Below are 16,028 nucleotides of genomic sequence, written 5' to 3'. Positions count from 1 at the left end.
ATATTATAGAAAAGTCAACCTCATCCCAACTTAAAGGGCTTTTTAGGGTCAAGACATTATTTATTCATTTTTTGGATAGAATAAGGAAGGGTTACAGCATCTATCAAAATGTATTGCCGCCTGTCACATTAATGGGATTGGTATCATAAATACAGCTGTAACATTTGACTTTCAAATAAGCAATCCTGTAATCATTCTATAGAAGGTTTACATAGCTAGACATTTATTTATGTGATATTGTGTATCTCTTGTATAGAACTGCCAAAACAGTTTATATAAAGACACATACTGCTACTATGTATGTGACTCTGTAATTATAGACTTCCTCCTGGCTTCCTCCCAGATTGCTGCCCAAAAAGGCTTCTCTGACGGCCGACCGGCTGGAAGATACCAAGGATTGAAATATCTCACAAATACAATTCAAAACCACTTCAACCAATGTTCAACACAAGTGTTTGTATAAAGTGGTAAAAAATGATACTTATAAAGAGCAATTAATAGCATTTTAGAGAGTTATGGAAAGGCTTTTAAAGGTTATTGTTATTGAAACAAAGTTAAAGAAACCCCATCACCCCATCATGCCAACAAAAATCATCATGCCAACAACCCCATCATGCCAACAAAAATATTGCTATAAAATTATATGTGCATTTAATATATTTTATTCATGTGACCTGTAGAAGCAAATGATCCACGCTCCTGAAAATGGCTATTAACCACTTTTGGACCGCCGCATGCTGATATACGTCCTAGCTGGACGCTAGCTGCCATAACCCCTGTATCCTCTTCTTCGGCCGCCGGTCCTCTTTCAGATAAAAGTGGTCTCTGCGGCGGATTCGCCACAAGATCACTTTTATCAGCATTGGGAAAGGGCCCCCTCCCGCTGCGCTCTGGTGCCCTCTGCCGCTTACCGGAGCCATCGGCAGCAGCGGAGGCAATCGGATCCTTTCACATGCTGGGTATGGAGACGAGTGAGGGGAAGATGGCCCCCACCCGTCTCCATACCATTGCAGGGCGGAAGCGACGTCAAAACATCAGTTCCGCCCATAGCTCTTAAAGGGCCTTTTTTTTTTTTTTTTTAACCTCCCTGGCGGTTTTCCCGTGGCTCGGGGTTAAATGTCAGCACCATTAGCGGTAACCCTGAGCCTTGGGATTGCATTGCAGGATCCTGGTACTTACCTTGACCCCAGGATCCTGCGATGTCCCCCCGCTGTGTCCGTGGGCTGTGTCCTCCGCCCCCATGTCCTGTGTGTCGGGCTCCGTTCCCTGCGAGCGTCTCGACGCATGGGGGTGGAGCCCGGCGGCAAATTCAAAAAATGTAAATCTTACAGATTACAGTACTGTATGAAATTATTTCACATCCCTTTTGTCCCTAGTGGTTTGTCCAGTGCCCTGCATGCAGTTTTATATGATATATACTGTTCTTTGTGCCTGAAAACTGGAGATTGTCCATAGCAACCAAAAAGTGTCCCTTTACAGCAAAAGTGGTTTTAGACCAGCTAGAAAACAGTGATAGTAAATTAGAATCACTCGCAGAATTGAGTGATAGTGAATCGTGGGGAAATTCATTTTATCATTATTATATTATTTTGTTTTATAATTATTTATAGTTATTTATTATATTATAATTTATGATTTTGTGTTTCAAACTTTATCATACCCGAGATGTCAACTAGACTCTTGCTCAGACAGATTTATGTGTGTTATTGCTAAAAATTACAGACCTACAATATAAAACGCCCAATTTCTATGCAAAATAATTGTACCGCTTTGAGATGCAAAAATCTGACATAATCATACCGCCAGGGTGGTTACATGACAAATGTTATTATTTTTTTTTTTTATTGCATTTTAGTGTAAATATGAGATCTGAGTTTTTTTTTGACCCCCAGATCTCATATTTAAGGGGTCCTGTCATGTTTTTTTCTATTACAAGAGATGTTTACATTCCTTTTAATAGGGATGAAAGCAACACTTTTTTTTAATTTAAAGAACAGTGTAAAAATAAAAAATAAAAGGTAAAATAAATAAGAACATTTAAAAAAAAAAAAACGCTTCCCCGGACCCCCCCCCCGAGCTCGCGTGCAGAAGCGAACGCATACGTGAGTAGTGCCCGCATATGAAACCACACATGTGAGGTATCGCCATGATCGGTAGGGCGAGAGCAATCATTCTAGCCCTGGACCTCCACTGTAACTCAAAACATGCAACCTGTAGAATTTTTTAAACGTCGGAGATTTTTAAGGGTAAATGTTTGTCGCCATTCCACGAGCAGGTGCCATTTTGAAGCGTGACGTGTTGGGTATCAATTTACTCGGCGTAACATTATCTTTCACACTATAAAAAAATTGGGCTAACTTTACTGTTGTCTTATTTTTTAATTCAAAAAAGTGTATTTAAAAAAAAAAAAAAAATGTGCACTTATAAGACCGCTGCGCAAATACGGTGTGACAGAAAGTTTTGCAATGACCGCCATTTTATTCTCTAGGGCAGTGGGGTCCAAACTATGGCCCTCCAGTTGTTAAGGAACTACAACTTCCATCATGCCTAGTCATGTCTGTGAATGTCAGAGTTTTACAATGCCTCATGGGAAGTGTAGTTCCGCAACAGCTGGAGGGCCGTAGTTTGGACACCCCTGCTCTAGGGTGTTAGAAAAAAGAAGGAGAATGTTTGGGGGTTCTAAGTAATTTTCTAGCAAAAAAACCCCGTTTTTAACTTGTAAACAACACATCTCAGAAAGAGGCTCGGTCCTTATGTGGTTAAGTGATAATGGGTGGTGCAATGACCACAGGCTTGGAACCGTAGATAATCCAAGTGAAGAAATGCCACCAGCACACCAAGGATTCCTCAACAAGGGTCCAAAGCTTTATTCTCATGGTCACATGATACACATAAGGCAACGTTTCAGAGCCACACAGAGTCCCATCATCAGGCAAGGGAGTCACTTGCCTGACGAAGGGGCCCTGTGTGGCTCTGAAATGTTGTAGAATAGCTTCAGCTTGACCAAGACCCTTATAAAAAAAAAGGGGGGAGAGGAAGGTGGACATCCAACACCGAGAACCCCTTGGGGGGGGGGGGGCGAGCACAGAGACCCTCAACTGGAACTGTTAGGGGCCATATATGGTGTCAATACCCATGGAGGTGGGTGGGCAAACCCAATTGTTCAGCAGTTACGGTAGTGAAGTATATACTCTAACAACAAGAGTGTGGAAAATGTTTAGCAAACCATCCAATTTAATCAGGGCATATACATTCTCTTCATTGAGCAACAAAGTTTACTCCAATGTTTTAACATATAAAATCAGGATATATCTCAATTCACATGTGGACAATGGGTCCATTCCCAAGGGCTTCACACAAAGAGATTGTCTCCTGTCACTCCTCCAATGCACTTTTAAGATCCTGTTGTTTTTAGGCAGGTCATCCCTGGCCATGAACTTTGACCACTGCGAGAGGAGCAGTAAAGCACAGTCACTGTGCAACACTTTTAAGACAGAAGCCAACCCTGAATATACATTGAGCAAATATATTAAATGTATTAATTAATTAATTATATATTAATATAATATATTATATAGTGGCAAAAATATTTTGGCACTATATACAGAAACAATTTAACCACTTGCCGACCAGCCGCCGCCATTTTTCTGCGGCAGGTCGGCACGATCCTGCGAGCCGTCGTAGCTATGCGTCGGCTCGCGGGATCGGGAACGCAGGCGCCCGCTGCTCAGCGAAGGTGCCGATGCTCGTGGGCGATGGTTGCGATGACCGCATACCATGAGCGATCGCGGGCACGAGAGGCAGAACAGGGACGAGTGTGTGTCAACACACAAATCCCTGTTCTGTTCTGAGAGGCGTGACAGATCGTGACTTCCTATCAGCTAGGAACCACGATGCGTCACTTCCTCTAGGTCAGTCCCCTCCCCTTACAGTTAGAAACACAAACCGGGAACACACTTAACCCCTTGATTGCCCCCTAGTGTTTAACCCCTTCCCTGCCAGTGACATTTTTACAGTAATCAGTGCATTTTTATAGCACTGATCGCTGTATAAATGACAATGGTCCCAAAAATGTGTCAAAAGTGTCCGATGTGTCCGCCATAATGTCGCAGTCCCAATAAAAATCACAGATCGCCGCCATTACTAGGAAAAAAAAAAAATAAGAAGAAAAATGCTTAAACTATCCCTATTTTGTAGACACTATAACTTTTGTGCAAACCAATCAATATATGCTTATTGCAATTTTTTTTAACAAAAATATGTAGAAGAATAAATATTGGCCTGAACTAAGGGAAAAAAAATATTTATTTATATATTTTTGGGGGGACAGCAGCCAAATCTTCCGGGGCTGAAGTGGTTAAAAAAAAAAAAGAAGTGAAGCCTGTTGATAAGATCATTGATATCTAGTTTTTAATTTCACTGAGATAAAATTCTAGTCCTGAGGCGACACAATTCCTTATATAGATCTGAATTCCTGATAACTAATCCTGATGAAAGCCTTCAAATAGCCCATTTATATAATAAAACACGGACAATTTCCATATTGATGCCATCAGTCTTAAGGCTTAGCTCGACTTTATTAAAATCTTAAACTAGTAAAGATATGGAAAGGCTCACGTACATCATTATGAATGGTGCCCAAAGCAACCAATCAGTCCCCTTGTCTCGTTGCCCTCTGTAGATTTAAGAATAAAACCTGAAATGTGATTGGCTGCAGTGAAAGAAAAAAAACGTATCCCCCCTTCCTGCTAATGCCCCCCAAGCGAGGAGTAAAATAAAACATCACTGGCTGGGGAAGAAATTAATGGAGTACAATCTACACACTATTACTTTCACTGGAGGGCAGGTGAGTCCTCTGATGTCTCATTATTGAGGACCTGTCACCAAATGCATTGCATAGGGGACTTTTTGTCCCCTATGTAATTAAAAAGAAAAATTACACCCAAGCACTTATAGCCCCCCTAAAAAAAAAAAAAAAAAGTGAGCCCCCCCCCCACATACACTCACATATATTTACAAATGTAAATGCGCATGTCAGGGGCATGGAAAAGTCTACTGCGCTACACATGTAACATATTTCCGTGCACCCCGGAACAAGATCAGTAATTCTAGACCAATTGATTATGGTTAACTTGAATCTGATAACGCGTAGGGGCTTTTAAAGCATCACCTATGGAGAGCATAGGGTCCTGAAGTTTGCCGCTCTTTCATGGGCACGTGTAATTTTAAGGCTTGACATATTGGGTATCGATATACTTGGCGCAACCTCATCTTTTCTATTTTACAAAAATATTGAGCATTCTATTGCATCTATGTGTCCTCAAAGTAATGCCCCGTACACACGAGCGGAAATTCCGCCAGAAAAAGTCCGATGAGAGCTTTTGGTCAGAAAATGCGACCATGTGTATGCGGAATTCCAGCCAGCAAAAGATTGAGAGCATGTTCTCTATTTTTCGGTCGGAAAAAGTTCCTATCTGAAAATGCGTTCGTCTGTATGCAATTCGGACGCGCAAAAAAACGCATGCTCAGAAACAATTTGACGCATGCTCGGAAGCATTGAACGTCATTTTCTCGGCTCGTCGTAGTGTTGTACATCACCGCGTTCTTGACGGTCGACAGTTCAGAGAACTTTTGTGTGACGTGTGTATGCAAGCCAAGCGGAATTCCGTCGGAAAAAACATCCAAGATTTTTCCGACGGAAAATTTCGCTCGTGTGTATGGGGCATAACTGTAGGGTATTTCTATTGAAATTTTTTGTTTCGTAAATCGGGGGCCTCTAATGTGGTGTGACAATGGAAAAACTGTAACTACCACTATTTTGTTCTCTAGGGTGTCTGCTTTCAGAAAACGTATAATATTTTGGGAGTTTTATGTAATCTTCAGGCCTAAAATGAGGCTTTAAATGTGTGTAAAATAAATACAAAAACGGCTCTGGTTGCCAGAGCCGTTTTTGTATTTATTTTACACACATTTAAAGCGAAAGGGTTAGGGGAAATATTCATAAAAAAGAAAAAAAAAAATCACATAGCTGTCCATCCATCAAAACTGAATGTAAATTCATTCTGTGCGAATGGGTCCAAATTGAATGTTGTAAGGCTATGTTCTCTGCAGTTCGAATGTTAATCATTGGGAAAAAAAAAAACAGTGTGAATGGGAAAAATGCTACAATATGGACACTAAGTGAAGCTGAGAAGCATAGGTATTTTCTATGATACTCAGTACCATCATGTGTTATTTTTTCCACCTACACTGATTTTTTATTTATTTTTTTATTAAATAGCATTCAATTTGCAAAGGACATAGCCTGAGAACACTGGATTTTTCACCATTCTGACCGAAAAAATTAACATGCAGGTTTAATGGATAAACAGCTATGTGAATTTTTTTATAACTACACTACTATCTGATCCATAACAAGTAATGCTCTAGGCTTTAGTTATATTACAAATGGTCATTTTTGGTTAGGTCTCTCTTGGTTAGTGCGGGCAACAGTGCCAATATTTAATTTGCTATGACTTCTGTAAGTTTTCAAAAAGAGTCTTTCTGCAATGTTACTCCCACCAAGTTGAAGAATAAGGCAAACACATGGATTGCCAATCATTACCTGCCGAAAGAAGAGCGGAGCAGATAACGATGAGGAACATTGCTGAGCCTTTGGTTAAGGGATACGTGCTTGTCAGCAGATGAAGGGTCCTCATTTGACTTTTAGAGATTCTTAAATTTCCATATGTCAGCCAGTTTCCTGTCTCCCTGACCTTGTGTGAGCTTTCCAGTCCTGTGCCTTCTCCTTTCAATGAAAACCTTCTGGATAAGGCTGGTCCTTGGTCCTTGAGGTTGTAGATGGTCCCAGTGACTCTAGATGATTCAACACTCCATGTGGTGCCTCCAGGCTGTTGGTCTTAGGTGAGTGACTAAATTAATGTCAGGCTATGCAGGTAGCTCAATCTAAAAACAGGTGTGTCGAGTCGGCTCTCCCTCCCAAGTCAGACTTTTTAAAAATGTAAATATGATTCACAGAGAAAAATTTAGCCTCAATCCCTCCTAAGTTAAGTTAAAAGCCGTAATTTGGTGTCCCGAAATTGGAGATGACACTTGTCTGGTCTATGACCATTGAGGAGCGAGGAAGGAGGAAGCCTTGAGTAGTAGTTGAGGGCTTCACCTCTGCGTAGGAGATAATAAGCGAGGAGCTCTATTCTCAGTAGAAGGAAACTCACACCCCTCCGTCTGAGCCAAGAACATGCACGTCTGGGCAAGCTACTGGATTATGTTGCATTACTTTAACCTTTTACAATGACTAACCACAGAGGAGGGCCGGCCCGGGGCTCAATGACTGACACAAAGTAACCACAAAGACAAATTAGAACTTCAGCTGTACCAATGTACACAACACTATGAAATAAACAGATGAGGGTTTGTGTGGCTGAAAGTTATTGAGTAATAACAGAGAGAAGGAAAAAAACGAGAGAGTCTGAAGGAGAGCGATATACAGGGGGTGTTAAAATTGTATTGAAAGTGAGAACAAAGACCAATCAGAGTTCTCATTTAATTGATTAAAAAAATACAAAGCAACACCTGGCTGATAGCTGCGGCAACAGTTAACATTTTATGCTCAATTTCCTTTACTAAACTTTTATTACATCTAGGAAAGAGAGAGGAAGAAAGAGACAGAAAAAGAGAGTGGAGAGAGAGAGAAAGCGAGAGAGAAAGCGAGAGAGAGAGAAAGCCAGAGAGAAAGAGAGAGAGAAAGCGAGAGAGAGAGAGAGAGAAAGCTAGAGAGAAAGCGAGAGAGAGAGAGAGAGAGAGAAAGCGAGAGAGAAAGCGAGCGAGAGAGAGAGAGAGAGAGAGAGAGAGAGAGAGAAAGCGAGAGAGAAATCGAGAGAGAAAGCGAGAGAGAGAGAGAGAAATCGAGAGAGAAAGCGAGAGAGAGAGAGAGAAATCGAGAGAGAAAGCGAGAGAGAGAGAGAGAAAGCGAGAGAGAAAGCGAGAGAGAGAGAGAAAGCGAGAGAGAGAGAGAGAAAGCGAGAGAGAAAGCGAGCGAGAGAGAGAAAGCGAGAGAGAAAGCGAGGGAGAGCGCGAGAGAGAGAAAGAGTGAGTGAGTAAGAGAGAGAGTGTGAGAGAGAGAGTGTGAGAGAGAGAGAGCGAGAGAGCGAGAGAGGGAGAGCGTGAGAGAGAGAGAGCGAGAGAGAGTGAGAGAGCGAGCGTGAGAGAGAGTGAGAGAGAGCGAGAGAGAGTGAGAGAGAGCGCGCGCGCACGAGAAAAAGAGTGCGAGAGAGAGAGCAAGAGAGAGAGTGAGAGAGAGCGTGAGAGAGAGAGTGAGTGAGAGAGAAAGAGTGAGAGAGAGAGTGAGAGCACGCGCGAGAGAGAAAGAGAGAGAGAGCGAGAGCGAGAGAGAGAGAGCAAGAGATAGAGCGCACGAGAGAAAGAGAAAGAGAGAGAGAGCGTGAGAGAGAGAGAGAGCGTGAGAGAGAGAGTGAGAGAGAGAGCACGAGAGAGAAAGAGAGAGAGAATGTGAGAGAGAGAGCGAGAGAGAGAGAGAGTGAGAGAGAGAGAGAGAGAGAGAAAGAGAACGAGAGAGAGAAAAAGAGAGAGAGAGAGAAGAGAGATGAGAGAGAGCAGAAAAGAGATGAAAGTGAGAAGAAAAGAGATGAGAGTGAGAAGAAAAGAGATGAGATAGAGAGAGAGATGAGAGAGAAGAAGAGAGATGAGAGAGAGAATAAAAGAGATGAGAGAGAGAAGAAGAGGGGTGAGAGAGAGAAGAAGAAAGATGAGAGAGAGAAGAGAGATGAGAGCGAGAAGAAGAGAGATGAGAGCGAGAAGAAGAGAGATGAGAGAGAGAAGAGAGATGAGAGAGAAGAAGAGAGATGAGACAGAGAAGAAGAGAGATGAGAGCGAGAAGAAGAGAGATGAGAGAGAGAAGGAGAGAGGTATGAGGGAGAAAGAGAGATAGAATGATGAGAGAGAGCTTGAGAGAGAGAGCTTGAGAGAGAGAGAGAGAGAGCGAGAGAGAGATGAGAGAGAGATGAGAGAGAGATGAGAAAGTGAAGAAGAGAAATGAGAGAGAGAAGAAGAGAGATGAGAGAGAGAGAGAAGAAGAGAGATGAGAGAGAGAGAGGAAGAGAGATGAGAGTAGAAGAGAGATGAAAGAGATGAGAGAGAGAAGAAGAGAGATGAGAGAGAGAGAGGGAGAAGAAGAGAGATGAGAGAGAGAAGAGAGATGAGAGAGAAGAAGAGAGATGAAAGAGAGAAGAAGAGAAAAATTTCAAAATTGTATTGAAAGTGAGAACAAAGACCAATCAGAGTTCTCATTTAATTGATTAAAAAAATACAAAGCAACACCTGGCTGATAGCTGCGGCAACAGTTTACATTTTATGCTCAATTTCCTTTATTAAACTTTTATTACATCTAGGAAAGAGAGAGGAAGAAAGAGACAGAAAAAGAGAGTGGAGAGAGAGAGAAAGCGAGAGAGAAAGCGAGAGAGAGAGAAAGCCAGAGAGAAAGAGAGAGAGAGAAAGCGAGAGAGAAAGCGAGAGAGAAAGCGAGAGAGAGAGAAAGCGAGAGTGAGTGAGAGAGAGAGAGCATGAGAGAGAGCGTGAAAGAGAGAGCGTGAGAGAGAGCGAGAGCGAAAGAGAGCGTGAGAGAGAGATAGCGAGAGAGAGAGCGAGAGAGAGAGCGTGAGAGAGAGCAAGAGAGAGAGAGTGAGAGAGAGAAAGAGAGCGTGAGAGAGAGAGCGAGAGAGAGAGAGTGAGAGAGAGAGAGTGAGAGAGAGCGCGCGCGAGAGAAAGAGAGAGATAGAGAGAGGGAGAGAGAGAGAGAGAGTGAGAGAGAGAGAAAGAGAGAGAGAGAGTGAGAGAGAGAGAGAAAGAGAGAGCGAGAGAGCGAGAGAGAGCGCATGAGAGAGAGAGCGTGAGAGAGAGCGTGAGAGAGAGAGCAAGAGAGAGCGCACGAGAGAGAGAGAGAAAGAGAGAGCGAGAGAGAGAGAGAAAGAGAGAGCGAGAGAGAGAGCGAGAGAGAGAGCGAGAGAGCGAGAGAGAGAGCGAGAGAGAGAGCGAGAGAGAGAAAGAGAGAGTGAGAGAGAGAGCAAGAGAGAGAGCGAGAGAGAGAGAGTGTGAGAGAGAGAGCGAGAGAGAGAGAGAGAGTGAGAGAGAGCGCGCGCGAGAGAGAAAGAGAGAGATAGAGAGAGCGAGAGAGAGAGAGAAGAAGAGAGATGAGAGAGAGAAGAAAAGAGATGAAAGTGAGAAGAAAAGAGATGAGAGTGAGAAGAAAAGAGATGAGATAGAGAGAGAGATGAGAGAGAAGAAGAGAGATGAGAGAGAGAATAAAAGAGATGAGAGAGAGAAGAAGAGGGGTGAGAGAGAGAAGAAGAAAGATGAGAGAGAGAAGAGAGATTAGAGCAAGAAGAAGAGAGATGAGAGAGAGAAGAGAGATGAGAGAGAAGAGAGAAGAGTAGAGATGAGAGCGAGAAGAAGAGAGATGAGAGAGAGAAGAAGAGAGGTATGAGGGAGAAAGGAAGAGAGAAGAGAGAGAGAGAGAGCGAGCGTGAGAGAGAGAGAGAGAGAGAGAGATGAGAGAGAGAGAGATGAGAAAGTGAAGAAGAGAAATGAGAGAGAGAAGAAGAGAGATGAGAGAGAGAGAGGAAGAGAGATGAGAGTAGAAGAGAGATGAAAGAGATGAGAGAGAGAGAAGAAGAGAGATGAGAGAGAGAGAGAGAGAGAAGAAGAGAGATGAGAGAGAGAAGAAGAGAGATAAGAGAGAAGAAGAGAGATGAGAGAGAAGAAGAGAGATGAGAGAGAGGAGAAGAGAGATGAGAGCGAGAGGAAGAGAAATGAGCGAGCGAAGAAGAGAGATTAGAGAGATGAGAGAGAGAGAAGAAGAGAGATAAGAGAGAGAAGATGAGAGAAAGAGAGAGAGCGAGAGAGAGGGAGAGAGAGAAGAAGAGAGATGAGAGAGAGAAGAAGAGAGATGAGAGAGAAGAAGAGAGATGAGAGAGAGAAGAAGAGAGGTGAGAGAGAAGAAGAGAGATGAGAGCGAGAGGAAGAGAAATGAGCAAGCGAAGAAGAGATTAGAGAGATGAGAGAGAGAGAAAAAGAGAGATAAGAGAGAGAAGATGAGAGATAAGAGAAAGAGGGAGAGAGAGAGAGAGAGAAGAAGAGAGGTGAGAGAGAGAAGAAGAGAAATGAGAGAGAGAAGAAGAGAGATGAGAGAGAAGAAGAGAGATGAGAGAGAGGAAGAGAGATGAGAGAGAGACGAAGAGAGATGAGAGAGAGAAGAAGAGAGATGAGAGAGAGAAGAAGAGAGATGAGAGAGAGAGATGAGAGAGAGAGAAGAAGAGAGAAGAAGAGAGAAGAAGAGAGATGAGAGAGAGACGAAGAGAGATGAGAGAGAAGAAGAGAGAAGAAGAGAGATGAGAGATAGAATGATGAGAGAGAGATAGAGAGATGAGAAAGTGAAGAAGAGAAATGAGAGAGGGTGAGAAATAAGAAAGAAATAAAAGGGGAGAGAGAGAGAGAGAGCGGGGGGGCTAAAGAAAGTGAGAAAGAAAGAGGGATATTAATAGTAGCTCTTAGAAGGTCCGCTCTACAACTGATTTGACAGTCAAATTAAAGTGATTGTAAAGGGATTTTATTTTTAAATAACAAACACAAAACACTTACAGTACCTGTTTTGTACAATGGTTTTGCACAGAGCAGCCCTGATCCTCCTCTTCTGGGATCCCCCACCAGCGCTCCTGCCCCCCCCCCCCCCTTCTGAATGCCCCCATGGCAACTATTAGCAAGCTTCAATATTGAGTTGGCCCACCCTTTGCAGCTATAACAGCTTGAACTCTTCTGGGAAGGCCATCCACAAGGTTTAGGAGTGTGTCTATTGGAATGTTTGACCATTCTTCCAGAAGCACATTTGTGAGGTCAGCACTGATATTGGACGAGAAGGCCTGTCTCTAATTCATTCCAAAGGTGTTCTATCGGGTTGAGGTCAGGACTCTGTGCAGACCAGTCAAGTTCCTCCACTCCAAACTCGCTCATCCATGTCTTTATGGACCTTGCTTTGTGCACTGGTTCAAATCATTTGGTGGAGGGGGGATTATGGTGTGAGGTTGTTTTTCAGGGGTTGGACTTGGCCCCTTAATACCAGTAAGGGGAACTCTTAAAGCGTCAGCATACCAAGACATTTTGGACAATTTCATGCTCCCAACTTTGTGGGAACAGTTTGGGGATGGCCCCTTCCTGTTAAAACATGACTGTGCACCAGTGCACAAAGCAAGGTCCATAAAGACATGGATGAGCGAGTTTGGGGTGGAGGAACTTGACTGGCCTGCAGAGAGACCTCAATCTGATAGAACACCTATGGGAGTGGAGACTGCGAGCCAGACCTTCTCATCCAACATCTGTGCCTGACCTCATTCCCATAGACACACTCCTAAACCTTGTGGACAGCCTTCCCAGAAGAGTTGAAGCTGTTAAAGCTGCAAAGGGTGGGCCAACTCAATATTGAACCTTACGGACTAATGCCGCGTACACACGGTCAGAATTTCTGACGGGAAATGTTCGATGCGAGCTTGTTGTCGGAAAGTCCGACCGTGTGTACACAAGTCCGTCAAACAAAAGTTCACACATGCTCAGAATCAAGCAGAAGGCTATTGAACTTCCTTTTTCTCAGCTCGTCGTACGTGTTGTACCTCACCGCGTTCTTGGCGTTTGGAATTTCCGACAACATTTGTGTGACCGTGTGTACGCAAGACAAGTTTGAGCCAACATCCGTGGGAAAAAAAATCCATGGTTTTGCTGTCGGAAAATCTGATCGTGAGTACGGGGCATAAGACTGGGATGCCAATAAAGTTCATGTGTGTGTAAAGGCAGGCGTCCCAATACTTTTGGGTAATATAGTGTAGATAGATAAATATTAGATTGACTTGGCAGTATGACAATCTATTTAAGAGATGGCACCAACACTCATGGCCAGGCCTATGTACTGGAAATTCCTGATGTAAGTTTGCAAAAACACAACTTCTCTTTTTTTATTTCATTTTTATTTTCATTTCCCTAGAGGAGGTAGATTTGTTTCATGCCTATGAGAGTGAAGCATGTTGTGCACCATATTTATTACATGTCTGTCATCTACAGCGGGGACTACATTATTCAGGTCTATGTTCTGACAATATACACATAAAATAAAATATGTACAGTAAATGCATAATGCTCTCTTTATGTAATGCTTAGGGCTTTACTCTCTGGGGTATATCCAAGGGAATGGAATTTTCCAATACATCGTTAGTCATTGTTTACATTTTAACCACTTCAATACCGGTTATTTTCACCCCCTTCCTGCCCAGGCCACTTTTCAGTTTTCAGCGCTGTCGCATTTTCAATGACAATTGCGCGGTCATGCAACACTGTACCCAAATGACAGTTTCATCATTTTTTTTCCCCCACAAATAGAACTTTCTTTTGGTGGTATTTGATCACCTCTGCGGTTTTTATTTTTTGCGCTATAAACAAAAGAAGAGCGACAAAAAAACACAATATTTTTTACTTTTTGCTATAATAAATAGCCCAATTTAAAAAAAAAAAAAAAAAAGTTTTTTCCTTAGATTAGGTGGATATGTATTCTTCTACATATTTTTGGTAAAAAAAAAAAAAAAATCGCAATAAGCGTATATTGATTGGTTTGCGCAAAAGTTTTAGCGTCTACAAAATAGGGGATAGATTTATGGCATTTTTATCATTATTATTTTTTTTTTTCTAGTAATGGCGGCGATCTGCGATTTTTATCGTGACTGTGACATTGAGGCGGATACATCGGACACTTTTGACGCTATTTTGGGACCATTCACATTTATACAGCGATCAGTGCTATAAAAATGCACTGATTACTATATAAATGTCACTGGCAGGGAAGGGGTTAACACTAGGGGGCGGTCAAGGGGTTAAATCTGTTACCTAGGGAGTGATTCTAACTGTAGGGGGAGGGGACTCACAAGGGGAGGAAACCGATCGGTGTTCCTCTGTACTGGGAACACGCGATCTGTCTCCTCTCCCCTGACAGGATGTGGATCTGTGTGTTTACACACACAGATCCCCGTCCCGGCTCTGTTACCGGCAATTGCGGACATCGCGGCCGCAATCGCGTTATCGGACATCGCGGACGCCGGGCACGTGCATCGGCTCCCGAGTGACACGGCGCACGCGCGCCCCCTAGATGGCCGGGAAGCCCAGGATGTCATAAGACGCCCGCCGAAGATGGGAGATCCCTCCTGCGGACTTCATTTGACTATGGGCGGGGTAGGAAGTGGTTAAAACCCAACTGAAGTCACAGATAGACATGACTGACTGACGTTAGATAGACATCTTGCTGGCAACCTGCATTTTCATGGTTGAATCTGCACTGTCCTTTTGAAAGCAGTCAATAGGGATGTCCTAATATGACTTATATGTTAGACTGTACCGCGTACCACCACCCTAATCTACACGCAGGGCGCCGGACGCATAGATTCCAATGTTTGTTTGTTTTTTTTTCTAAGCACTTGATTAGAGCCAGAATCTCTAGTTGCATAGTTCCCAACTATCTCTGATTTGAAGGGACTCTCCCTGATTTGGAGCAATGTCCCTCTGTCCCTCTTTCCTCCTCATTTGTCCCTCATTTTGGTCTGATCTATATAGCTGTATATAAAATGCGCTTTTTATCTATCAAAAAGTGTTTCCCAGCGCTAAACCTTTCATCTGATTTCTAAATTGCTGCATTTGTAAATTCCAAAAGCCAATATAAAGGAATAGTAGTGGTAAAAAAAAATGCACTTTTTTTTTTTTTTTTTTGCACAATTCTCCTTTAAGGGGGCGTGGCAAGGGGTGTGTCCTTTACCTGCATACTTTTGCTGATCTCAAAAAGTTGGGAGGTATGTAATTGGCTTTAAAAAAAGGGTGGGCTCGGGGCGCAGAGCGCTGCGTCCTGAGTCCCCCTCCAGTTGTGTGACAATAGCGAATTAATATTCCCTATTGACTTCATGATTCTCCTCCCGGCCAAACAGAAAGCCAGTCCTAAGACCCATCACCCGATTAGCCGGGAAGAGGATAGGCGGAGGGGAGGAGAGGAGAGGGAGTGCGGACTGATCAGAGGCCGTCCTGCTCCCAGGCTACAAGTCTGTGCTAAGGGGTGTGGCTGCTACTCAGCTCCGCCGGCACAGTAAACTGTAGTGTGAGGGTGAGAATCAGTATTTCACAGAGAGAAAGGAATTTTAAAGCACAACTAAACTCTCTTAATCAACATTACCTATTTTAATCCTTTTGCTGCTAGCATTAATAAATAAATAGGAAGGTCTATTATATTTACTTTTTTTTTTTTTTTTACTTTTCTTCAGTTGATTCCTGGTTGCTAGTTTAGGCCAAAATACATCCCAGGGGCCTTCATCTGGTGGAAAGGAGGAGGGATTGTCTCAGCAAAGCGCATTCACCTGTCCACATGCCTGAGATGGTTTCTAAAAAGTAAATGCTATATGAATCAGCTGCCCTTACTCAAGATGGCCATGGCTAGAAATGCTAGAGGGATGTTTTTTCTAAGTGGAGACACGGATGGATGAGGGAGTTTGCTTTGAGTATTAAGAATGAATTGAATAGTGCATTCAGTTTGTGGGTGCTCAGATACAGTTTAGTTCCGCATCAAGGCATTTACCAGCACAAACCAGCCACAAACTTTAGAGGAACTTCAGTCGGGATTGGAAAACCTAAATGTCAGCAACTACAAGTAAAGTATCTGCTGACTTTTAAAAACACTCACTTACCAGTTCATGAAATCCATCTCTGCCTTCCGAGAAACCAGTATTCAGCTCTGTCTTTGGTCTAGTGCTGCCATCTTGGATTCTGGTACTGACTGTAGCTTCCTGGTCGGTCACAGCTGGCTCCCTACTGTGCAAGCACCCGATCGGAGGGGGACCTGGGAGACTGGTCTTGTAGTCTCACCTGGGATTTGCGCCATATGTCCCAGGAGGCTCAAGGCGATGTCATCCTCACTTAGGCAAGGGCTAAGGAAATTAAAAAAG

At 43.1% G+C, this 16,028-nt stretch overlaps 1 protein-coding gene across 1 annotated transcript in view; it reads right to left on the bottom strand.

The window, feature by feature from the left end:
- Positions 1-7,269, bottom strand: part of LOC141110447 (phospholipase A2 inhibitor and Ly6/PLAUR domain-containing protein-like) — a 52,965-nt gene extending 45,696 nt beyond the window's left edge. Inside the window, exon 1 of the mRNA XM_073601793.1 lies at positions 6,605-7,269. Within this exon, the coding sequence (XP_073457894.1) occupies positions 6,605-6,698 (94 nt within the window). The 5' untranslated portion in view covers positions 6,699-7,269. The remainder of the gene's footprint in view (positions 1-6,604) is intronic.
- Between the last annotated feature and the right edge of the window lie 8,759 nt (positions 7,270-16,028).

The sequence above is a fragment of the Aquarana catesbeiana genome, linkage group LG10 (genome assembly GCF_042186555.1).
Source record: "Aquarana catesbeiana isolate 2022-GZ linkage group LG10, ASM4218655v1, whole genome shotgun sequence".
In the NCBI taxonomy this organism is placed as follows: Eukaryota; Metazoa; Chordata; class Amphibia; order Anura; family Ranidae; genus Aquarana; species Aquarana catesbeiana.
Note: the sequence above shows the minus strand (reverse complement) of the source record. Positions and strands in the feature narration are given on the sequence as shown.